The sequence below is a fragment of the Aethalodelphis obliquidens genome, unplaced genomic scaffold, assembly GCF_003676395.1.
Source record: "Aethalodelphis obliquidens isolate GAN/ISIS:26980383/991018 unplaced genomic scaffold, ASM367639v1 scaffold20, whole genome shotgun sequence".
In the NCBI taxonomy this organism is placed as follows: domain Eukaryota; kingdom Metazoa; phylum Chordata; class Mammalia; order Artiodactyla; family Delphinidae; genus Aethalodelphis; species Aethalodelphis obliquidens.
In genome coordinates, this window is record NW_020837964.1 from 14,683,534 (window position 1) to 14,708,965 (window position 25,432).

The following is a 25,432-nucleotide window of genomic DNA, read 5'->3' on the forward strand; positions in this document are numbered from 1 at the left end:
ATTTTGATGTTCCGAAAGCTGATTTTAATTTAGAAATGCTGAAAGTGGTTATACATACACGTTATTTCTAAATCCATATGACCCTCTTATGGATGCACGTAGCTCCATCCTTGTCATATGACCGCATCACAATTTAGCAAACCACAATTTTGGTCTTGGTAGATGCAGCCTGTACAGCAGGGGGCAGGATTACCTCCTTCTGGAAGCCAAAGCTCAGGAATCCCCTTCCAACGTTAAGCAGAGAGAATGGTTTTCAAGTTGAACACAAGGATAACTAAATGAAAAAGTTTCCTCTCAATCCAGAGATAAAGTAAATTCCCAGAGGATGTGGTGCTGAGGAAACATCTTAAATAAGAAATACTGTAGATATTCTGATTGCAAGAGCAATCACACTTGGTTTAAAAGCGGGGGGGGGGGGGGGGGGGGGGGGCTTCCTGGGGGGGGGGGGGGGGGGGGGGTGCCTGCCAATGCGGGGGAGGGGGGTTCGTGCCCCGGTCCGGAAGGATCCCGTATGCCGCGGAGCGGCTGGGCCCGTGAGCCATGGCCGCTGGGCCTGCGAAGCCACAACAGTGAGAGGCCCGCGTACCAGGGAAAAAAAAAACAGCGGGGCAGGAGTATTAAGAGTGCTTAGGAGAGAGGGTGGGTGGCCTGAGGGAGGAGTGCTTAGAGTCGGATAAAGAGCTGTGAGCTGCCAGAGAAGGGTGGAATCCTGTTCAGCAGGTCATTTCATGAAAGAAACCGAAACGCAGGAGGAAAGCCTCCATGGCGAGCGGAGTCCAGCGAGGAACGAGAGCAAATCTCAGACACTAACTCAGGAAGTTTGGGAGGCGGTGCTGGAGCCGGTTTTTCCATATACTGGAACAACGCTAAACATGGGCACGAACTCGGAAACCAAGCCTCCTCCGCCAGCCTCCCTGCAGCCGGGGAAACACCAGCGAAATACAACGAACGCCCCAGCAGGTGACTCTGGAGACGTCACGTGTATCGCCTGCCGTCCGTGCCTCCGCCGCTGGAAGTAGTCCCCGGCTGCGCCAGCTCCGAAGGGAGCTAGGCGGTGGAGCCCGGACGCCCTCGGGGCGTGAGTCCCGAGCGGAGGGTGCGCAGCCAATCCCTGGAAAGAGGGCGTGGCTAGCTCGGCCCCGAGGATCCCTCCGCCCGTGCTCACTGTGCTGAGGGCTTGTTAGTCGCCATTTTGGATGCTAAGCCTTCTTCCCCAAGTCTGTGTCTTCCGTTTTCAGGTCCGGATTCGGTCAGGTGAGTGTGGCTTCTTCAGCGTCAAGCATCTTTGTTTTCCTCCTCACACTGCGCTCCGGATTTAGAAGTCCCTAGCCCAGGATTCAGAGGACCTTGAGGTGGCAGGTGAGGAGAAAGAGAAGGATCCTGGATGTGAGGGTCGGGCTGGAGGTCGGGCCGGAAAGGCTGTGGCACGGAAGGCCGCCCAAGGCCGGGCCCGGGGGCGTGGCAGGGCCGCAGGCAACTTGGACACCGTTGGTCCCGAATACTTGACGCCGCCAAACTTTGTTGTCCTCCCTGCTCCGAGGCGTCACTTCCCCGGGGCGGAAACGCCGCGGCCTGGGCTTCGGCACCCGACAGGGACAGGGCCGGGCCGGCGCTCTCGGGGACTCCCTTACCCGGTCCCTTTTGGCCCAGGGAGACTTCGGTAAGGTTGTGTCCCCGGTGCCTGCGGGAGTCTGTTCGCTTCCGAGCCCGGCAGCCTCCCCCCGGGCGGGGCGGCCTCCAGGGAAGGTACCTGGGGGCCCCGGAAGAAACTGCGTTTTTCTTTAGCGGAAGCAAAAAGCGACCTTTGGCCCCCTTTCGCAGACCCCTGCCTGTCTGATGAGCAATCTAGTGAGGAGCCTGTAGCCCTGTCCTTGCCCCCCTTCCTCTTTCTGTTCTCATCGCTCCTCTTCCGCGGTGCTGGAGGTGAGAGGACTTGAAACTCGACCTGCATAGTTTTACCGGGATCGGGACCGAAGAGTGTCCGGTTTAATGATTAGGTAATAGGAGAGGCAGCGACTTCCACTCTCTGACGTAGTAAGATTGAAATTAAGAGCTGGTCATAGTTTTTCTATTATGCTTGCGTATTCATTATTTTTTATTACGAACATTGCAAACAGACAAAGGTAAAGACTGTAATGAATTCCCTCCTAATCCATCTTCAACAACGATCAGTTCATGTCCAATCTTGTTTCGTTTATACCCCCGTTGTGTATTTATTTAATAAAGTAATAGTTGATATATATATATGTTTCCTCCCCCTCCCCCTCCCCCCCTTTGACTCCTTTACCTACGGAGAAATTTCCACGGGAAATTTTGTTTTTACAGCTTCTTCAGAACCTCATCTTCTGGGATAGGAGGACTTAGTAATATCCTTTTATTAGAGGATAAAAGATTGTTTTGAAACCTCAATGTTAGTGTTACATTTTAAAGCCACCCAGTTTCTCAAGTTTTCTCATTTTTAAAGTAGTGTTATTCTGTCCAAATTGTTTTCTTTCTTCCTCTACTCCTGTGCCTCTGGCTTCTCAATGATAGGAGCTCCAGAATCCCCAACTCTAGTCTACTTAGTTTAAGCTCTCATTCCTTTAAAATCAGAATCAATTCCCAATGATGTGTAGTCTCTTTTGATTTAAAAATAAAACTAGAAAAGAGTGTAGTCTAATGAAGTAATTTAAAATACGGGAAAAGTAGTATGCACATGAATACTAACTTCAGCATTATTTTATATAGCAAATATAAAAAGGTTGAGGAATTAAGTAAAAATGATTACTCAGTGTGGTATTAGGCAGCCGTTTAAAATAAGGTTCTATAGGCTGTAGCAGATATGCTGTTAAGTGATATAAGGATTCACTAGTGATCAGAGTCCATCATTAACAACTTTGTAAAAATATGCCTTAAGAGAAACTCTTGGTAAAAGTATACCCAAAGAATTTTTTTTTTTTTTTTGCGGTACGCGGGCCTCTCACTGCTGTGGCCTCTCCCGTTGCGGAGCACAGGCTCCGGACGCGCAGGCTCAGCGCCCATGGCTCACGGGCCCAGCCGCTCCGTGGCATGTGGGATCTTCCCGGACTGGGGCACGAACCCGTGTCCCCTGCATCGGCAGGCGGACTCTCAACCACTGCTCCACCAGGGAAGCCGTACCCAAAGAATTTTTTGTAATTTTTTTAATGTTACTTTTATTGAGAAACAAGATAAAGATCCTTTTATAATGCCTACACATTTCAGTATTTATAGCTCCTTCCAGAAAATCTTGATGGTCTCTGAATTCTGAAGCCTGTACTTTTGTTGTGAGTTATACATGATGCTACTGGTTTTGTGGTCCTTTATTTTATTAAATTTTCAATCTTGATTAGTTTGGTCACTGGAGATTTGATTATAGTGTGAAAATACAGTAAACATGGCATTCTGTAAATGAAATGGTTTTAATAATTGGGCTGTATTATCTTGGAAATGCTTTCTAGCTTGCTTGTACTTTTATGTCACATCTTCATGTCTGCAATACCTAAATCATACCTAAATCTGTTTACATCACTTATTTTATAAGAAAGAAGTATTCAGGATAAATAAAATAATACATTTCAAATACAGAAGTTTTCCTGTGTACTACAAAATTATCATTCTATCCACTATTGACTCTGTTGCCTCCCTTCCCAGCTTGGTTCTTTTGGAGCTACAAGACTCTAAAGTTGGTTTCTTAGGACATGAGGGTCTGTTTTGCTATTTCTAGCTAAGTTTTCAGGATTACTGCCTCTAGGCAGCTTCACTAATTTGGGTAGCTGTTCTGAGCTGCAGCAGTCTTTCCCTTCTCCCCCCAGGTAAAATGAGGAATGAGCCAGTCCATGGTTTTACATTTTCCCTTATTCAGGATGGAGAGATTATCCAGTTTTAAAAGGCTCCTGGAGCTGAGTGATAAAAGAGGGACTAGATCAGTTTGTTGCTCCAATGTTAAGGTCTGGGGTAAAGTGAGGGATCGGAAAGAGCCAAGAAGGGAACATGAGGTTGCTGCCCAGTGTGTGACATAATGGTGTTACACTAATAAAAATAGTAGTTAGAATACTGAGAAGTAGATTTGCAGTCACTAGTTCATAATCCTTTTATAAGGTTTATGTTATAGTTGTTTATGTATCTTATAGTTGTTTTTGTGTCACTTGTCCCCATTAGATTGTGAACTCCTTGAAACACCAGGGTCACATCTTACTTAAATGTCTCTTGTCTCTGTTGGCTTAGCACAGTACTTGATAGAATAGCACTCAACAGATGTTTGGTGAGTGGATGAATGACAGTAAAAATGTTGAGGCACAAAATGATCTCAGAATAACCTCTAAATCAGAAGAGAATTTTAAATTAGGTATTGGACAATATTAGTATGTGGTAATGTATATATGTTTGTTTTATGTGTATAAATGTTTGTATATGTATAAAACAGTAACTGTTTACCAGAACAGTTTATTAACTTTTAGGTTATTCCTAAAATTAATATTCCTAATCATGTAAGATACAAAGTTTATGGTAGTTAGCTTTGGAAACACAGGTTCAAATCCTGAAATGTGGGAATTCCCTGGAGGTCCAGTGGTTAGGACTTGGCACTTTCACTGCTGGGGCCCGGGTTCAATCCCTGGTCGGGGAACTAAGATCCCTGCAAGCTGTGCTGCATGCCGCCCCCCCCAAAAAAAATCCTGAAATGGTAATTAAATTGATCTTTTGTATTAGATAAGTTTTGAGTCTGATGATTTTTAAAATATATTGGTTATTATTTAGGACCTGTGCCCCCTGCATTGGAAGCACGGAGTCTTAACCACTGGGCAACCAGGGAAGTCCAGGAATCTAATTTCTGAAAGTTGAAAATCCTCAGAACTCAAGTTGACAAAGTGTTTTGGCAAATTATTTTCCTTTCCTTAAATCTAAAACAAAACTAGATTCTGTAAGTTTGTGAAATTCAAAAATCAATGTTATTATTATTTCATTAATTTTTATTATTTATTTTTGGCTGCATTGGGTCTCCGCTGAGGCACACGGGCTTCTCACTGCGATGGCGTCCCCCGCTGTGGAGCACGGGCTTCAGGCGCGCAGGCCCTGTTGCTCCACGGCATGCAGGATCCTCCCAGACCAGGGGTCGAACCCGTGTCCCCCGCATTGGCAGGCGAGCTCCCAACCACTGCGCCACCAGAGAAGCCCCTAAAAATCAATGTTATTTTTAGTTAAATTTCCACTAATTAACATGATGAATGAGTGACAGCTTTGTACTAAGTACTGTAAGGCAGTGTGAGAATAACAGTGGAACCTCAGAAATAGTGTTTGCCTTCAAGAAGAGCTATACTGATTATATACAGTTGAAATCCTCCAATGAGGTCAAAACAGTTAATCAAAAAAGTTAAAGCAGGGGAGAAAAGATACAAAGCATACCTTTAACATTTTATTTTAACCTAAGACACATACAAAATTCCATTTAATAATGGAGTGTAACCTTTAAAAATTGTGAATCACTGTATTGTATATCTGTAACATATAATACTGTACATCAACTATTCAGTTTTAAAATTTTATTTATCAGCTGATCTTTAGATTATTAGACGTTTTCTTTGAGTATCGGTCTTTTTTTTTTTTTTTTAATTTCTGGCTGCATTGGGTCTTTGTTGCTGCGTTCGGGCCTTCTCTAGTTGGCAGTGAGTGGGGGCCACTCCTCGTTGCGGTGTGCGGGCTTCTCATTGCGGTGGCTTCTCTTGTTGCGGAGCACCGGCTCTAGGCATGCAGGCTTCAGTAGTTGTAGCATGCAAGCTCAGTAGTGGTGGTTCGCAGGCTCTAGAGCGCAGGCTCAGTAGTTGTGGTGCACAGGCCCAGTTGCTCCGCAGCATGTGGGATCTTCCCGGACCAGGGCTCGAACCCGTGTCTCCTGCATTGGCAGGCGGATTCTTAACCTCTGTGTCACCAGAGAAGCCCAGAGTATGGGTCTGTTGACTAGAGTTTGTTTTATTTTACTTTATTTTATTTGTTTATTTTTTGGCCGCGCTTCTTGGCTTGCGGGATCTCAGTTCCCCAACCAGGCATCGAACCTGGGCCACAGCAGTGAAAGTCTGGAATCCTAACCTCTGGGCCACCAGGGAACTCCCTAGAGTTTATTTTAACAAACGTTTATATGGTGCTTATTGTGTACGTATGTTCTAGGCACTGTTCTAAATGCCACAATTTTTTTTTTTTTTTTTTGGTGGCCGTACCGCAAGGCTTGCGGGATATTAGTTCCCCAACCAGGGATTGATCCCAGGCCCTCGCCAGTGAAAACACAGAGTCCTAACCACTGGACAACCAGAGAATTCCGTAAACTCCACAGATTTTCATTTAATCCTCATACCAGCCTTTTGAGTTGTGAGAGTTCATGTAAATATTTGTGCTAATTTTCCTTAAATGTTTAACAGAGAAGCTATCTGGGCCTGGATTTTCTTCTGGAATGGTTCCTAATTTTATATTCAATTTTTGTAATGTTTAGGGGCAATTACCTTTTTGACTTCTTTGTGTCAGTTTTTGTTTTGTTTTTTTTAAATTGAAGTATAGTTGATTTACAGTGTTGTGTTAGCTTTGGGTGTACAGCAAAGTGATTAAGTTATACATGTATATCTTTTTTTTTTCAGATTCTTTTCCGTTATAGGTTATTATTACAAGATGTTGAATATAGTTTCACTTTGTGTCAATTTTGGTAAATTGCGTTTCTAACAGATTTGTTCATTTTGTCTCATGGTTGAATTTATAGGTGTAGATTAGTAATAATGTCCCCTTCTAATGTTTGTAGGATCTGTAATGATATCTGTCTCTTTCCATCCTGATACTGGTAATTTGTGTCTCCTCTCTCTCTCTCTCTCTTCCTCCCCCTCCTTCCTCTTTTCAAAAGAACCTGCATTTGGTTTCATTGATTTTCCTCTTTTCTGTTTCATTGGTTTTTGCCTTGTTTTTATTGTTTCCTTCTGCTTGCTTTGAGTTAATTTCGCTCTTTTTATCGTTACTTGTGGTGGAAGCTTAGATTACTAATTTGAGACCTACCTTCTTTTTTTAAATATAAATTTATTTATTTATTTATTTTTGGCTGCGTTGGGTCTTCGTCGCTGCGCTCGGACTTGCTCTAGTTGCGGTGAGCAGGGGCTACTCTTCGTTGCCATGCGCGGGCTTCTCATTGTGGTGGCTTCTCTTGTTGTGGAGCACGGGCTCTAGGTGTGCAGGCTTCAGTAGTCGTGGCATGCGGGCTCTAGAGTGCAGGTTCAGTAGTTGCTCCGCAGCATGTGGGATCTTCCTGGACCAGGGCTCGAACCCATGTCCCTTGCATTGGCAGGCGAATTCTTAATCACTGCACCTCCAGGGAAGTCCCGAGACTTTTCTTCTTTCCTAATGTAAGCATTTAGAGTTGTAAATTTTGCCCTAAGCACTGTTTTAGCTTCATCCACAAATTTTGGTGTTATATTTTAATTTTCATTTTCTTACAGTTTAAACCTTTAAAAATAATTTCCACTTGAAACTTCCTCTTTAACATGGATTATTTAGAAGTAATAGTGTTTAATTTCCAAGTGTTTGGAGATTTTCTGTTATCTTTCTTGTTACTGATTTCTGGTTAATTTCCATTGCAGTTGAAGAACATACTTTGAGTGACTTAAGTTCTGTTTAATTAGTTAAGGTTTGTTTTGTACTTCAGGATATGGTCTGTATTCATGAATGTTCCCTGTGCTTTGCTGTGTTGAGTGGAGTGTTCTATGTAAACGTCAGTAAGATACAGTTGGTGTTCAGTTCTTGTATATCCTGATATTCTGTCTACTAGTTGATGAATTACAGAGGGAAGTACAGTTGAAGTCTCCAACTACAATTAGGGATTTGTTTCTTTGTCCTGTCCTGTCTTTTCTTCTTGTATTTTGAAGCTCTGTTGTTCCCTGAATTCACTATTAGTATTGCTACATTTTCTTGGTGAATTCACCCTTTAATGATTATATAATGTTCCTTTGTATCCCTGGTTTTCCTTGCTGAAGTCTACTTTAACACTTCAGCCCCTTCAGCTTTTTTTTTTTAAGTTGAGATATAATTGATCTATAACATTTTATTAATTTCAGGTGTACAACATGATTTGATATTTGTATGTATTGGGAAATGATCACAACAGTAAGTCTAGTTAACATCTGTCACCATACAGAGTTACAATTCTTTCTCTTTTGATGAGAACTTTCAAGATTTATTCTCTTGGGAGTTCCCTTGCAGTCCAGTGATTAAGACTCCAAGCTTCCACTGCAGGAAGCGTGGGTTCAATCCCTGGTCAGGGAACTAAGATCCCACATCCCACATGCCATGCAGCACAGCCAGAAAATTAAAAAATAAAAAAGATTTTAAAAGATTTTAAAAAGTTCTTTTAGCAACTTTCGAATACACAGTACAGTATTAACCACAGTCACTACACCACATTGTACATTACATCCCAAGACTCATTTATTTTATAACTGGAAGTTTGTAACGAAATGGGTAGAGGGGGTCGAAAGGTACAACTTCCAGCTTTCTTTTGATTAGTGTTTGCGTGATCTAGTTTTTTTCATCCTTTACTTTTAACCTACCTACATTATTGTATTGACGTGAGTTTTTTCTTGGCAGTATATAGTTGGATCATTTTTTGAACCATTCTAGAAAGTCTAGTTAACATCTATCACCATACATAGTTACAATTCTCTGTGTTTTGTGTTTAGATCATTTCTATTTAATTATGTAATTATTAGTATATTTGACTTTAGTTCTACCATTTTATTATTTGTTTTGTTTTTCATTTCTGTTTCTGCTTTCCTGCTTTCTCTTGGGTTATTTGAACACTTCAGTATCAAATTTAAAATCTGTCGAGTTTTTTAGTCTATTTTTTTTTTTTTTTTTTTTGCGGTACGTGGGCTTCTCACTGTTGTGGCCTCTCCCGTTGCGGAGCACAGGCTCCGGATGCGAAGGCTCAGCGGCCATGGCTCACGGGCCCAGCCGCTCCGCGGCATGTGGGACCTTCCCGGACCGGGGCACAAACCCGTATCCCCTGCATGGGCAGGCGGACTCTCAACCACTGCGCCACCAGGGAAGCCCTAGTCTGTTTTTTGATATAGTATGTTTTATTGGTCACTCTAGGGATTACAGTGGATGTACTTAACTTTTCACAATTTACTTAGAATCAGTATTTTATCACTTATTGTGGAATACAGAAACATATAGGTCCCTTTGCCCTGCTCCCCTTAATACTATCATCTTGTGGTTATCTTATGTATTACATCTACATACTTTGAAAAAAAAACCCCATCAGACAATGTTATTAGTTTTGCTTTTAACTGTCAAATACAAATTTTTTTATTTTGGCCATGCCACTTGGCATGCAGGATCCCCAACCAGGGATCGAACCAACGCCCCCTGCAGTGGAAGCACGGAATCCCAGCCACTGGACCGCCAGGGAAGTGTCCCTCAAATACGTTTTAAGAGACTCAAGAGAAGAACCATCTATTATATTTACCCAGATATTTGCCATTTCTGTAATATAAGATATAAATACTTGCCATTTCTTCCTTTTTTTAGTTTTCCAAGTTTTCTTATTAATTTTCCCTCATCTGAGAATGACTTATTTCACCTTTATTTCTGAAGGATATCGTCTCTGGATATAGAATTCTGGTTGACAGTTCTTTTCTTTTGGCACTTCTTTTTGGCCTCCATTGTTTCTGATGTGAAATCTATTATTTGAATAGGTCATCTATTGGTAACATGTTTTTCTCTGACTGCTTTCAGTATTTAAAAAATTTGTCTTTAGTTTTCAATTTGATTAAGATGAGTCCAGGCATAAATTTCTTTGGAGCTCTCTGAGCTCTTTCAGTCTGTAGATTTATGTTTTTTGCTAAATTTGGGGAGTTTTCAAAAGTTTTTTGGTACCAAACTGGTTCTCCATCCTTCTGGGATTCTGACAGTGCAAACATTAGGTCCTTTGCTGTTTGTTCTACAGATATCTGAGGCTTTGATCACTTTTTTCCATGTTTTTTATCTCTGTTTTTCAGATTGGATACGTAGTATTGACCTATCTTGAAGTGCATTGGCTTTTTCTGCTGTCATTTGCTTTCTGCTATCCAGCTCACACAGTGAGTTTCTTACTTTTAATGTATTTTTCAGTTCTAAAGTTTGTTTCCTCTGGAATTTCCTGGTGGTCCAGTGGTTAGGACTCGGTGCTTTCACTGCCGGGGCTGGGTTCCATGCAGCCAAAAAAAAAAAGTTTGTTTCCTCTTTATGTCTTTTGTTTCTTTACTGAGACTTTCTGTTATTCATTTCAAGAGTATTTGGCCTTACCTGTTGCAACGTTTTTTTTTGTTTTTGTTTTTTTAATAAATTTATTTATTTATTTATTTTGGCTGCGTTGGGTCTGTGTTGCTGCGCCCGGGCTTTCTCTGGTTGTGGCGAGAGGGGGCTACTCTTTGTTGCGGTGCGTGGGCTTGTTGTGGTGGCTTCTCTTGTTGCAGAGCATGGGCTCTAGGCGCACGGGCTTCAGTAGTTGCGGCACGTGGGCTCAGTAGTTGTGGCTCGTGGGCTCTAGAGCGCAGGCTCAGTAGTTGTGGCGCACGGGCTTCATTGCTCCACGGCATGTGGGATCTTCCTGGACCAGGGCTCGAACCCGTGCTGGCTGCATTGGCAGGCAGATTCTTAACCACTGCACCACCAGGGAAGTCCCCTGTTGCAACGTTTTTTTAAATTTTTTTTTTTATTGAAATATAGTTGAATTGTTGCAACCTTTTTATAGTAGCTGCTTTTTTTTGCGGTACGTGGGCCTCTCACTGTTGAGGCCTCTCCCGTTGCAGAGCACAGGCTCCGGACGCGCAGGCTCAGCAGCCATGGCTCACGGGCCTAGCCGCTCCGCGGCATGTGGGATCTTCCCGGACCAGGGCACGAACCCGTGTCTCCTGCATCGGCAGGCGGACTCTCAACCACTGCACCACCAGGGAAGCCCTATAGTAGCTGCTTTAAAGTCTTTGTCAATTAATTCCAACATCTGTATAATCTCAGCATTGATGTATGTTGATTGTCTTTTCCATGAGTTGACTTTCCTGGTTTGGTGTATTTCACCCACTCTGTCCACACCAGGGGTCCCCTTTCTGGTTTCTCAAGGCAGGACTAGAGAGCTTCTCTTGATATTCTTCCTTTCTCTATCAGTGTTCACTTCTGGGTTTCAGGCTGCCTTGCATCTAGGCCAGGGAATATAAGAGGAAAAAAAGTGATAAACTCACTACCACGTTATTGGCATATCAAATTCTGGTCTCCATCCAGCTTCTATTATTTACTTTTCAGAATTCTCAAAGAGCTGCTCCATACGTGCTCTTCAGGATTTATAGCTTCATTCAGTGAAAGGAATGCTGAACCTAGAACCCTGTTCTTTCCTTCTGTTTTTTAAGGACTATTCATGTTTTTCTAAGAATAGCTAATTCATTAATTCTGATTTCTGGATAGTATTCTGTCATGTTTCTGTTACATTTTATCTGTCTTCTTGTAATGGACACTTAGCATTCCTCCACCTCCTTACTACCACAGAATCTGTATACATGTGTCTTCATGGTCTTCTGTACAGATTTCTTTCAGGGTAAATGTCCAGGAATGGGATTGCTGGATCCTAAGGTATATGCATACATTTACCATTAAGATATATATATTATTAAATACAGATAGACTAATACTCCTAGAATACTGATAGATGAATAGAGTATTATTTAACCTTCAATGGAAGGAAACTCATGTGCTACAACATAGACTATTGGAGTATACTAATATTAGTACTCTGTTGTGTGTGTATATATACACACATGTATATACATTTTGTTTATCCATTCATCTGTCAATGGACAGATTGTTTCCACCACTTGGCTATAGTGAATAATGCTGCTATGAACATGAGTGTGCAGATTACATTACTGTTTTGTTTTTTTTTTTGCGGTACGCGGGCCTCTCACTGCTGTGGCCTCTCCCGTTGCGGAGCACAGGCTCTGGACGCGCAAGCTCAGCGGCCATGGCTCACGGGCCTAGCCGCTCCGCGGCATGTGGGATCTTCCCAGACCGGGGCACGAACCCATGTTCCCTGCATCGGCAGGCGGACTCTCAACCACTGTGCCACCAGGAAAGCCCTACGTTACTTTTAAGAAATAAGATTTGCAAGAGATGTCTTGAGGATTAATCTCAATTGTCTATGCCTTTTTGCCTATTTCATATAATTCAGTACAATGGGATATTTAGTGTCCTGCAGAATCATAGGGTTGAAACAGACTTTAGAGATTATGTTGTAAGAACTTAAATTATATTCACTATACCGTACTTATTATTGTAGAAAGACCATTTAGCTTCAATTTTCTAGCTTGGTTAACTGAAGTCTTAGTACAGTGTAAATTTGAGGTTGCTTTGGTAGATGTAGGTTCTGGCTTCTTTGGTCTTGTGGAAAAATAATAGTCTTTGGGCTGGATGCCTTCTGTTTCCTCCTCCAGAGCCACATACCATCCTTTTCCCTCTGATCTACATCCCTGGAGGCTCATTCACGTGTACCGTGTCTGTGGGCCCCTTTGCTTTCTGGCTTCCAGTTGAAGGGTAGATGGATTGGCAGGAGGAATGAGGGCTAGGTATTTATTCCCCTGCTGCTTCCCTTCCAGGTTGCTGCAAGTGGTCTGCCTACCTCTACCAGTAATTCCTGTCTGGTGGCCCTTTCCATATAGCTACCCTCTCCAGGTTCTACTTCCTCATCTTGCCCCTTCAGGCCTAGATGTGTTAATGGTTCTGGGGCAATTCACTGTCCTTTGTTGGTTTCTCTAAGTCTTACCCACACCTTTGTAAGTAGTCTCTCTCTTTTTTTTTTTTATTCTTCTAAATGTCTTTATTGTACATCACAAATATTTCACATTATTTAATTGAGAGGCTTACAGAAATAGAGTATATTTCTATCATTGATCAGTAAAGTTCCTTCAAACCCGCATTGTCTTTATTTGTGCACAATATACTCGATATATCGATATATATACTCGATATATATAAAATATATCATTTTGTGGGTTTTTTTGACTCATTTAGAAGGGTTAAAAGCAGCAAGAACTTATGTTTCTTTTCATTACATGCAAAAATCAATTTTGACAGTGATAAACTGACTACCTTATGGATTCTAAATACCACTTTTAGATTCTGATCTCCCATATAGCTATCTATTCCCCTAACCAAATGAATAATCTGCATTTTATTTCATTTTTTTCCCTCACTAACATTACTTATATTATTTTAAAGATGGAATTTTGATAGGATTAGGGGCTAATAATGAGTATGTGGTACCTCACTTTTATTGTTTTTTTTTTAAATAACAAAGTGAATCAGTTATACATACACATATGTTCCCATATCTCTTCCCTCTTGCGTTTCCCTCCCTCCCACCCCTCCAGGCGGTCACAAAGCACCGAGCTGATCTCCCTGTGCTATGCGGCTGCTTCCCACTAGCTATCTACCTTACGTTTGGTAGTGTATATATGTCCATGCCTCTCTTTCGCTTTATCACAGCTTACCCTTCCCGCTCCCTATGTCCTCAAGTTTATTCTCCAGTAGTCTGTGTCTTTATTCCTGTCTTACCCCTAGGTTCTTCATGACATTTTTTCCCTTAAATTCCATATATATGTGTTAGCATACGGTATTTGTCTCTTTCTTTCTGACTTACTTCACTCTGTATGACAGACTCTAGGTCTATCCACCTCATTACAAATAGCCCAATTTCGTTTCTTTTTATGGCTGAGTAATATTCCATTGTATATATATATGTGCCACATCTTCTTTATCCATTCATCCGATGATGGACACTTAGGTTGTTTCCGGGCTATTGTAAATAGAGCTGCAATGAACATTTTGGTATATGACTCTTTGAATTATGGTTTTCTCAGGGTATATGCCCAGTAGTGGGATTGCTGGGTCATATGGTAGTTCTATTTGTAGTTTTTTAAGGAACCTCCATACTGTTCTCCATAGTGGCTGAACCAATTCACATTCCCACCAGCAGTGCAAGAGTGTTCCCTTTTCTCCACACCCTCTCCAGCATTTATTGTTTCTAGATTTTTTGGTGATGGCCATTCTGACTGGTGTGAGATGATATCTCATTGTAGTTTTGATTTGCATTTCTCTAATGATTAATGATGTTGAGCATTCTTTCATGTATTTGTTGGCAGTCTGTATATCTTCTTTGGAGAAATGTCTGTTTAGGTCTTCTGCCCATTTTTGGATTGGGTTGTTTGTTTTTTTGTTATTGAGCTGCATGAGTAGTCTCTCTTTTTAAAAATATTTATTTATTTATTTGGCTGCTCTGGGTCTTAGTTGTGGCATGTGGGATCTTTGTTGCGGTGCGTGGGATCTTTACTTGGGGCATGTGGACTCTTAGTTGCAGTATGCATGCGTGATCTAGTTCCCCAACCAGGGATTGAACCTGGGCCCCCTGCATTGGGAGCTTGGAGTCTTAACCCCTGGACTACCAGGGAGGTCCTGTAAGTAGTCTCTTTATTAAAGTTTCACATTACCCAGGTGTGGATACTATGTGTTTCCAGCTAGGACCCTGATTGTTAGACTCCTTTAAAGGGGCACTGTGATTTTACTTATTTTTGTAAATTTGAACAAATACTATTACTGAATCGTAAGATTAGTAATTTAGGTTTATTTTTATCTGCTTTCTACAGTAGGTTTACAGTAGTGTTTTTGGGGGAGAGAAACTCCCCCACACATTCCAAGCCAAAAGATTAACAGTGAAATACAGACCTCACTTCAGTGTTTTCAACTGCCTTCACAGAGTTCGATTTATATTTGCAGCATAAAATATTTTTAAGCTCCTCTTTCAGAGAATTTTAGCACTTTCTTCTTCAGAGTCCCTATTCTTATGATTGTTTGGGTTCCTTTCTTTTCCAAGCTGTTTCATTATGGTCCCAAACTAGCATTTGTGGATGCTGACCCATTTTAGGCAAATATGTGAAATAGAGATGTCTTTACACCCTCCAGAGTTTCTTCATGTTGCTAAAGCTACCCCCTAATTACCTGTCTCTTCCATTAACACTTTTGTGTCTTTCAGTGTCTAGACACTTTAGATACCTATTCTGATAAGTTGATCTTAATGTTTACTGATGAGTTAACATTTTGCTTTTCTAAGGAGGCAAATGAATTTATTTATATTATTCTTTGTCTTTTGATAGAAATTCCGAATTATATACTTTCTGAGGTAGATTTCGTTTTTAGTGTTAGCTTTAATGTTAGTTCAAATTCCTTGGATTTGAAAAGAGTTTTACATATAGGAAAAACTAAATCTGTTTTTGTTTGTTTTTTTAGTCTAGCCTTTGTCTTTACATATGTGCTTTTTTTAAAACTCAGAATTTGGAGTCATCCTGCATATATAGTCATGCTTTTTAAACTAATATCATTAATAAGTTAATAAATGCTTTTTATTTATTTATTTATTTGGCTGCATTGTGTCTTCGTTGCTGTGTGTGGGCTTTCTCTGTATGCGGTGAGCGGGGGTTCCTCTTCATTGTGGTGCGCAGGCTTCTCATTGCGGTGGCTTCTCTTGTTGCAGAGCATGGGCTCTAGGCTTGCGGGCTTCAGTAGTTGCAGCACGTGGGCTCAGTAGTTGCGGCACACAGGCCCTAGAGCGCGTGGGCTTCAGTAGTTGTGGTGCATGGGCTCAGTAGTTGCCGCGCGTGGGCTCTAGAGCATAGGCTCAGCAGTTGTGGTGCACAGCCTTAGTTGCTCCGTGGCATGTGGAATCTTCCTGGACCAGGGATTGAATCCATGTCCCCTGAATTGGCAGGCGGATTCTTAACCACTGTGCCAGCAGGGAAGTCCCAGTAAATGCTTTTTAAAAAATATTTTAGTGGCTACTTAAAATTCCATCGTAAATATATATAATTTGTTTAACTAGTAGGAACAATATTTCATTATTCATATGGTTCATTATTTCAATTTTTTGGTCTTAAAATGTGCTGATAAATATATATATATATATTTATTTTTTATTTATTTATTTTTTTTGCGTTACGCGGGCCTCTCACTGTTGTGGCCTCTCCCGTTGCGGAGCACAGGCTCCAGACGCACAGGCTCAGCGGCCATGGCTCACAGGCGCAGCCGCTCCGCGGCATGTGGGATCTTCCCGGACCGGGGCAGGAACCCGTGTCCCCTGCATTGGCAGGCGGACTCTCAACCACTGTGCCACCAGGGAAGCCCCATGATAAATATTTTTGTATAAAATTCTGTGCATGAAGCTCTGATTATTTCCTTAGGTTAAGTTTCTAGGAGTAGAATTACTAGGTCAAAATGTATATGTTTTTAAGGCTTCTGAAAATAAAGTACAGATATGACTAATATTTTGTTTGCAAGTATTGACGGCATCTGATGATTATAGACTACTTAAGAACCACCGAGAAATCTTGACGTTTTTCTGTCATAACTGTATCAGACCCCCAGTATTGTTATCTTTTATCTATGAGACGGTATCCACTGAAGAATTCAAATCCCATAATAATAAACTCCAGAGAACCATTATTTCTTTGTGGCCCTTACTGCAGTTGTTATTTTAGTTACTGATGTGATAAGTTTCTCTAACTAGACTATAAACTTCCATAAGGGCAGTAACCGTGTCTGTTTTTCCTTACCAATATTATCTCCAGGGCCTGTCACAGTATAGTAGGCATTCAATAAATATTTGTTGAAGGGGGTTAAAAATATATATTGTATCACAATTGTTAGTACCAAAAATGATGTAGCACTGTATGATTAGGATTGTTTAATTGGATTTTGAATTCAGATGCACTTAGGTTTTATCCTTAGCTCTACCACTTAGTTGCTGGCTGATCTTGGGCAAGTGCCTGGTAGAGTAAATGTTAGTGCTAGTTACTGTTTCCCAGGCTGTTTTTCTAATTCCCATCTATCTCTGGTTATGAATGCCTTCAGAACAGGAATACTGTATGGATCTAGTCAGCACCAGAACCTACTATAGCACCTGACATCATCTAAATAATTTTTGAATTGAAGTTTGTTTCTTTTTTTTTTTGCGGTACGCGGGCCTCTCACTGTTGTGGCCTCTCACGTTATGGAACACAGGCTCCAGACGCGCAGGCTCAGCGGCCATGGCTCACGGGCCCAGCCGCTCCGCGGCATGTGGGATCTTCCCGGACCGGGGCACGAACCCGTGTCCCCTGCATCGGCAGGCAGACTCTCAACCACTGCGCCACCAGGGAAGCCCTGAATTGAAGTTTTGAATTTAGGATTATGAGACATGTGGCATAAGCTGTAATTAATACCATGCTTCAGCTGTACTGAACTTGTGTTTCTCACAAAACTTCTTGTTCTTTCTAGTACCTGGATTTTACACACATCACTCCCTCTGCCCAGGATAGTCACACCCTCTTTTTACCTTACAAATATCTTGCTTGTCCTTCAGGACTTGGCTTAGGCTTTTCCTTCTCCTAGAAAGAATTCTGTAACATCCCTGAGCAGGTTGCATGTCTTTTCTCTAGAATAGGTTTTTTAATCTTGACACTATTGACATTTTGGGCTGGATTTTTTTTTGTTTGGGGCGGGGGTGTTGTCCTGTTCATTGTAGGATGTAGGCAGCATCCTTGTATGCCTACTATATATGCTAGTACCATCTCCTGAAATCACGACAAACCAAAATGTCTCCAGTCATTCCCAAATGTCCCCTCTAGGCAAAATCACTTCCAGTTGAGTACTACTCTAGAATTCTAGTTCTTAGCAAATAGTAATGTAGTTGCCAGGTATTCTTAGCTGTTTTTTTCCCAATAGAATTTAAGTTCTTTTGATCACAAGGACTGTGCCTTCTAAATTTTTTTATCTCCAGCATCTAGCCATTGTCTGTCATAGAGATAATCAGCAAATATTTGTTAAGTGGATTGAACATAATTTAGTATTATCATGGATCCCAGATATTTACCATTGTAAACTGGGACTTGGGTTAATTATTAAATGAAGTATAAAGGATTCTGCAGGCAGTTTTACAAAAGGAAAATACATCTGATGTTTTCTGTTAGTGGTTTATGCACAGGCAGACATACTATTCCTAGTGTTTGTCCTTACATTGGGTATGTTTTTTGGTTTGTCTGTCCTTCGGTTACTTTGTTAGGCCTAGCTTTTGTTTGGATATTACATGTTTTGAAGTTCAGGTCCATAATTAATAGAGAGAAATAGTGCTGTCTTGATACAGAGTGCACAGTGGTCAATGCACAGTGTTATACCCTTAAGTCTTATGGGTGGAGGGAGTGGTTTTGTTGACTTTAACTCTGCTGTTCAGTAAAAGTCTTAGTAAATAATAGCCTTCTGTTGTCGAATTTTATTTTATTTTGCTTTTTGTTCTTAAATTTTTTTTACTGAAGTATGGTTGTTTACAGTGTTGTGTTCATTCCTCCTGTAGAGCAATGTGATTCGGTTGTATATATGTATACATTCTTTTTTTTTTAATATTTTTTCCATTATGGTTTATCATAGTATATTGAATTTAGTTCTTTGGGCTATACAGTAGGACCTTGTTGTTTATCCCTGTTGTCGAATTTTATAGAGCAGTTTTTTTTTTTAACTTTTTTACCTCTTTGTATATTTCTTTGTAGGTGGGTAGATGTTAATGATATTTCTGTGATCTTGGGCAGTAGCTTGTTCCAAAGGCTAAGACTTAGTAGGAGGATTTGAGGAATTAAGGTGATAATATTTTTGAATTTAGTTCTAAATTTGATAATCTTTTCTTATTACTACCTCTTATCTTTTTGGGGGGAGAAGTAGGAGGACTTCCAGCTTCTTTGTTTTTATCACCCCACTCCTACACCAGTACAGAGATAGATAATCATTTTATCCATCACCAGGTTCTTGCATCTCTGTGCCCAAAACAGATCTCAAATCCAATCACTTCTACCATCACCACTGCTAACTATCCCAGTCTAAGCTATTTTCATTTTTTGTTTGGACTGTTGTAATAGCCTTGTTCTTGGTTCTCTTGCTTCCATTATTATCCTCCCCCAATCAGTTGTCCACCCAGCAGCCAAATGACCTTTAAAAACTGTGAGTCAGATCATGTTATTTACCTGTATTAGAAAACTACTCTGGTTTATAATGTCAAATAATCCACCCTCTAACTTGGTCTTAGTTCCTGAACTAATTTTAACTTGAAAGTAGTCACTGTGCTTCTTATCTTTTTCCAGGAGGAATAGCACAGCATGCTGGGCTCTGGATTTAAAGCTGAGCGTTTACGAGTCAATTTGAGATTAGTCATAAACCGTCTTAAACTATTGGAGAAAAAAAAAAGTGAGTTATGCATGATTGCATTATATTTTCTTTCCCAAAATACACCACTGAGTCCTAGCACCTCAATATTGGCTCTTTCAGGCTAGCACTATGAAGTCTTAAGGATCCCATATCCTTTAGGTTTTGGATACATTTCTGCTGTCCTTTGTGACTAGTTAGACTGAATCACTTTGTTGAAGGGAAAGGAACATACTCTTGCTGTGGAATAGGTAACGTGACTCCATAGGTGGAAATTTCTGGCTACACAAACAATATTCTCATCTAGACGAGGTAGCAAATTTTAGACTAGATGAGATGAGACTAAATTTGCTAAGGGAGGGTGAGCTAGGATATAGTAGAAACACCCACTTTTCTGTTTTGGGGTGGATGTCTGCCTGCAGGCCAGGGCCCAGTATACTACTACTTTGTGACTGGAGTGGGATTTGTGCTTTAGCGGAACTGGCCCAGAAAGCAAGGAAGGAGATTGCTGACTATCTGGCTGCTGGGAAAGATGAACGAGCTCGAATCCGAGTGGAGCACATTATTCGGGAAGACTACCTTGTGGAGGCCATGGAGATCCTGGAGCTGTACTGTGACCTGCTGCTGGCTCGGTTTGGCCTCATCCAGTCTATGAAGTAAGCTGGTTTGTCTTTTTTTTTTTTTTTAAGCTTCATTGAGGTATAGTTATTTAGGAGAAAACTTCACATATTTAATGTGTACAATTTGACGAGTTTGGACATAGGCATACACCTGTACACCATCATCACAATCAAGTTAGAAAACAGTTATCACCTCCAGAAATTTCCTTGTATCCCCCTTTTTTTGATAAGAACATTTAACATGAGATCTGCCTTAAGCATTTTAAAGCACTCAATACAGTATTGTTTAACTGTAGGCACAGTGTTGTTCAGCACACCTCTAGAACTTTTTCATCTTGTATAACTGTAATGAAGTAAGGTATTTTAATTTGAAGACCTAAGTCAAATCACCTCTGGAATTTGAGAAAGGAGTAGTAATACTGGTCTCTTCCTACACGTAGGGCGATAGCACTAAGGGACTACCACTTCACATACCCAACAACATTCTTCCTGCTATTCACTTGAAGGCTTGATCTCAATGTAAACAACTGGTGAAAAGAAAATTTGGAATCTGAAATCAAGAGGCCTAAGTTTGAGTCTTGGCTCAACCATTTTCTGACTTTGTGACCTTGGGCTTGTTACTTGTTTGTGTTTCCCCCTCCAAAATAGGATGACAGTGATGGCTTGAAGCCTAGAGTTATTGTGAGAATCCAGTGAGATTTGTGAAATTGCCTTAGAGGCTATCAAGTATGAGATACAGATGATGGGGTTTTGTTTGTTTGAAAGAATGTTAAATTTTATTTATTTTTTTTTACCTTAATTAGGGAGTTAGATTCTGGTCTGGCTGAATCTGTGTCTACACTGATTTGGGCTGCTCCTCGACTCCAGTCAGAAGTGGCTGAGTTGAAAATTGTGAGTACAACCAGTTTCAGTGATGCATGAAGTTTATCCTATTAGAAAGGTTGGTAAATAAGTCACTTCTGCTTTTTTGACCACATATTTTTGTACCCTTCTCATGCTGCCTTTGAAAAAGTCTTTGTAAACTTGTTTCTTCCTCCTTTTCAGGCCTTATATCATGGAACAGAACAGTGTTTTCCAAACTTGAGTAATTTTTCTAAGGGGCAAAGTTACAAATATCCCCCAGTTTTTTCTTAAATTATTTTTATTGTAACGTTATTTAAGTATGTAAAAATAGAAGAGTTTTTATACAACTGTAAACCAGTAAAGTTAAAATAACATTAATTTAAGGGAATGGATGTTTTGCTTCATTGATTCATTCCACAAATATTTATTGAGCAGATGTTGTGAGTTGGGTGGGTACTGAGAGCACAGTGGTGAGCAAAGTATGACACCAGCCCTACTCTTGTAGCTTAGAGTCTGGTAGAAGAGACAGAAAAATTCACTGAGAAATTGCCTGCCACATCGTGGATATGGTACTGACTGCTCAGGTACAAATTCAGTCGAGTTGTTTTCTCTCCTATTTTCTACATCTTTGCCAGTTATTCACTAGGAGATTGTCTCAGTCTTATCTCCCAACCTATCTTATGAGATTTCCTTGTCTTCTGTATGTTTTTATTTTATTTTTTATTTTTTTATTTTTTTGCGGTACACGGGCCTCTCACTGTTGTGGCCTCTCCCGTTGCGGAGCACAGGCTCCTAACGTGCAGGCTCAGCGGCCATTGCTTACTGGCCCAGCCGCTCCGCGGTATGTGGGATCCTCCCGGACCGGGGCACAAACCCATGTCCCCTGCATCGGCAGTCGGACTCTCAACCACTGCGTCACCAGGGAAGCCCTGTTTTAGTTTTTTAAGAGCTCTTTTTAAGTCTCTGAATATGTATTTTTTTAATAGTCTATTATTTTTGTTTCATGGCTACAATGTCTTCTAACTCTCTGAGAATATTATAGTCCCTTTTTAACTTTTCTTGTTTCTGTATTGTTTCCTTCTATCTATTTCTTAGATTTAAACTATTTTTATAATAGAGGCTTTTCTGAAAGGTTTCATGGCCCTTGGCTGTTCATATTTAAGAGTGAGGTACTAAAAAGTGGATTGGAACCTCTTGTGTGCTTGGGTGGGCTTATTGCCAGATGCCAATTCATTGTTTGTTTGTTTGTTTCTGTTTTTTCCTTCCAGTTTCATTGAGGTGTAATTGACATACAGCACTGTATAAGATGTACAGCATAATGACTTGACTTACATACATCATGAAATGATTATCACAGTAATTTTAGTGAACATCCATCACCTCATATAGATACAAAATTAAATAGAAAAATTTATTTTTGTAATGAGAACTCTTACTATTTACTCTCGGCAGTTTTCATATATAACATACAGCAGTGTTAATTATATTTATCATGTTGTGCATTACATCTCTAGTACTTACTTACCTTACAACTGGAAATTTGTAGTACCTTTTGAGTGCCTTCATCCAATTCCCCCTTCCCTCCCACTCCCTGCCTCTGGTAACCACAAATCTGATCTCTTTTTCTATGAGTTTGTTGCATGTTTGTTTTATTTTTGAAGTGTAATTGACCTACAACATTATGTTGTTCCTGTTACACAACATAGTGATTTTTTTTATACATTTCAAAATGATCACGATAAGTCTAGTTATGATATGTCACCATACAAACATATTACTTAGTTATTGAGTATATTCCCCACACTGTACATTTCATACTTGTGACTCATTTATTTTGCAGCTGGAACTTTGTACCTCTTAATCTCCCTCACCTATTTCCTCCTCCCACCCACCTCTTGCAACCACCTGATTGTTCTCTGTATCTATGATTCTGTTTCTGTTTTTGTTTGTTCATATGTTTTATTTTCTAGATTCCACATATAAGTGAGATCATATGATATTTTTCTTTCTCTGTCTGACTTATTTCACTTAGCATAATGCCCTCTAGGTCTGTCCATGTTGTTGCAAATGGCAAGATTTCATTCTTTTTTATGGGTAATATTCCATTGTGTATATGTACTGCATTTTCATTCATCTATTGATAGGCACTTGGGTTGCTTCCATATCTTGGTGGTTGTAAATAATGCTTCAGTGAGAATAGGTGTGCATATATATGTTTTTTCTAATTAGTGTTTTTGTTTTCTTTGGATAAATACCCAGGAGTGGAATTGCTGGATCAGATGTTAGTTCTGTTTTTAATCTTTTGAGGAATCTCCATACTGTTTTCCATAGTGGCTACGCCAATTTACATTGCCACTAACAGTACACTAGTGTTCCTTTTTCTCCACATCATCACCAACACTTGTTATTTGTGGTCTTTTTTTTTATGATAGCCATTCTGACAGGTGTGAGGGGATATCTCATTGTGGTTTTGATTTGCAGTTCCTTAATTAGTGATATTGAGCATCTTTTCATGTGCCTGTTGGCCATGTGTTTGTTGTCTTTGGAAAAATGTCTGTTCAGATCTTCTGCCAGTTTTCTAATTGGATTGTATTTTGGTGTTGAGTTGTATGAGTTTTTTGTATATTTTGGATATTGACCCCTTATCAGATATATTGTTTGCAAATATCTTCTCCCATTCAGTAGGTGGCCTTTTCATTTTGTTGATAGTTTCCTTCACTGTACAAAAGCTTTTTAGTTGGATGTAGTCTCATTTGTTTATTGTTGCTTTTGTTTCCCGTGCCTGAGACACACCCAAAAGAGTATTATATTACTAAGACCAGTGTCAAAGAGTGTACTGCCTGTATTTTTTCCTAGAAGTTTTATGATTTCAGATCTTACGTTTAAGTCTTTAATCTGTTTTGAATTTATTTTTGTGTATGTGTTGAGAGAGTAGTCCAATTTTCCCAGCGCCATTTATTGAAGAGACTATCTTTTACCCATTGTATATTCTTGCCTCCTTTGTTGTAGAATAATTGCCCATATAACTATGGGTTCATTTTTGGGCTCTCTGTTCTGTTTCATTGATTTGTCTGTTTTTATGCCAGTACCATACTGTTTTGATGACTGCAGCTTTTTTAGTATAGCTTGAAATCAGGGAGCATGATACCTCCAGCACCAGCTTATTGTTAAATGATCTGACTAAGCCCTTTCTTGAGGGAACTCTAGACTGTCAGGAACTAGTTTTCTTTCCTTGGAATGGTCATTTTCCTCAGAGAGAAGTTCTGTCTTCTACCTGGAAGGTATAAGCTGGCTGCATTTTTGAGAGCACAGGGAGAAGGAAGCCAAAGGTATCATTCCTCTCTTAGAGAAGATTTGCACATAATTCTCTTGTTGCCAGTATCTCTGCTCTCTGCTGTGCATGGAGCCCACAGTTCCTTTAGTTTAACCTCCCCAGAGAGTAAGCCTCCTGTATTCTGATAGGGTAGGGAGGGTGGTTATACAGTTTTGTGGGTAGGGGAATGGGAGAGTAGAGGCAACTACTTCTACTTTTAATGTAAATCTTGTTTATAGCCTCTCTTGTACTCCTCCTTTATATCAAGATTAATTCCAGATGAAACAAAGATTTACATGTTTTTTTAAAAAAATGAAACCTTAAAGAAACAAAGTTAGGCATTAAAAAAAATAATCTCATAGTGGAAAAGGCATAAACATGCCACAAAACCTAAAAGCCATAAACAAAGAGTGATAATATAAGTAAAAAAGATTTCTGCATAGTATAAAGCAGAACAAAAACCATCGTTAAAAGACAAATAACAAACTTATAAGTACCCAGTACCACTGAAAGTCTACCTAAAACTGAGTGCCCCCTCACTGAACTTCCAGGTATTGGGACCACTCTGGTCTAATAGCACTGTCATCTCCTGCCTGTACTAACTTCTTTTTTTTTTTTTGCGGTACGCGGGCCTCTCACTGTTATGGCCTCTCCCGTTGTGGAGCACAGGCTCCAGACGCGCAGGCTCAGCGGCCATGGCTCACGGGCCCAGCCGCTCCGCAGCATGTGAGATCTTCCCAGACTGGGGCATGAACCGGTGTCCCCTGCATCGGCAGGCGGACTCTCAACCACTGTGCCACCAGGGAAGCCCTGTAGTAACTTCTTGAACGTTTTTTCTACATCTACTTTGGCTTCCTTTAGTCTGTTCACCATTCCATCAGAACGACTAAGGGTTCTGTTCAAAACACTCATCTGATCCTGTCACTACCCCCTTGCTTTAAAGTCCTTTAGTAGTTTCCTGTTGTTCTTGTGATAGAAACAAAACTAATAAAGCCTACACGGCCCTGCACTGTCTGGCCCCCATCTGCCTTTCTTCATTTCCTACCACACTCTTCCTTTGGGCCTTGCACAAGAGGCTCACTGATTTTATTTTGGCTTGAGGATTGGCCCTGTTTTTCCAGCAGAGGCCTTTGCACATGCTGTTTTCTTTTCCTGGAATGTTCTTCCTTCCCTCCATGTTTAGTTAACTCCTGATCATCCTTTACATCTCAGTGAAGCATCACTTTATCTGACTTTTCTGATCAGGTCTGATTCTACTGTTGTAAGCAGATAGTTTAGTGTACTTTTCCTTTCCCTATCACAGCTGCATTTGTACCTTTATCTTTGTGATTATTTGAGTAATGATTGTTTTTACCCAGAGACTGTAAGATTTTATAAGAGTAGGTACAATGTC

The 25,432-nt window shown here is 40.5% G+C and overlaps 1 protein-coding gene across 15 annotated transcripts in view; it reads left to right on the forward strand.

The window, feature by feature from the left end:
* The first annotated feature begins 1,143 nt into the window (after nt 1–1,143).
* The window catches only part of IST1 (IST1 factor associated with ESCRT-III), a 31,288-nt gene continuing 6,999 nt past the window's right edge, over nt 1,144–25,432 (forward strand). For 8 of the 15 annotated variants that reach the window (XM_027119394.1, XM_027119398.1, XM_027119404.1 and 5 more), the window contains exons 1-4: nt 1,169–1,359; nt 19,203–19,305; nt 19,739–19,919; nt 20,687–20,774. In XM_027119394.1, the coding sequence (XP_026975195.1) occupies nt 19,218–19,305; nt 19,739–19,919; nt 20,687–20,774 (357 nt within the window). In that variant the 5' untranslated portion in view covers nt 1,169–1,359; nt 19,203–19,217. Of the gene's footprint in view, nt 1,360–10,022; nt 10,104–19,202; nt 19,310–19,738; nt 19,920–20,686; nt 20,775–25,432 lie in introns of those variants that run through there. The other 7 variants (XM_027119397.1, XM_027119407.1, XM_027119402.1 and 4 more) reach the window with 5 other exon arrangements.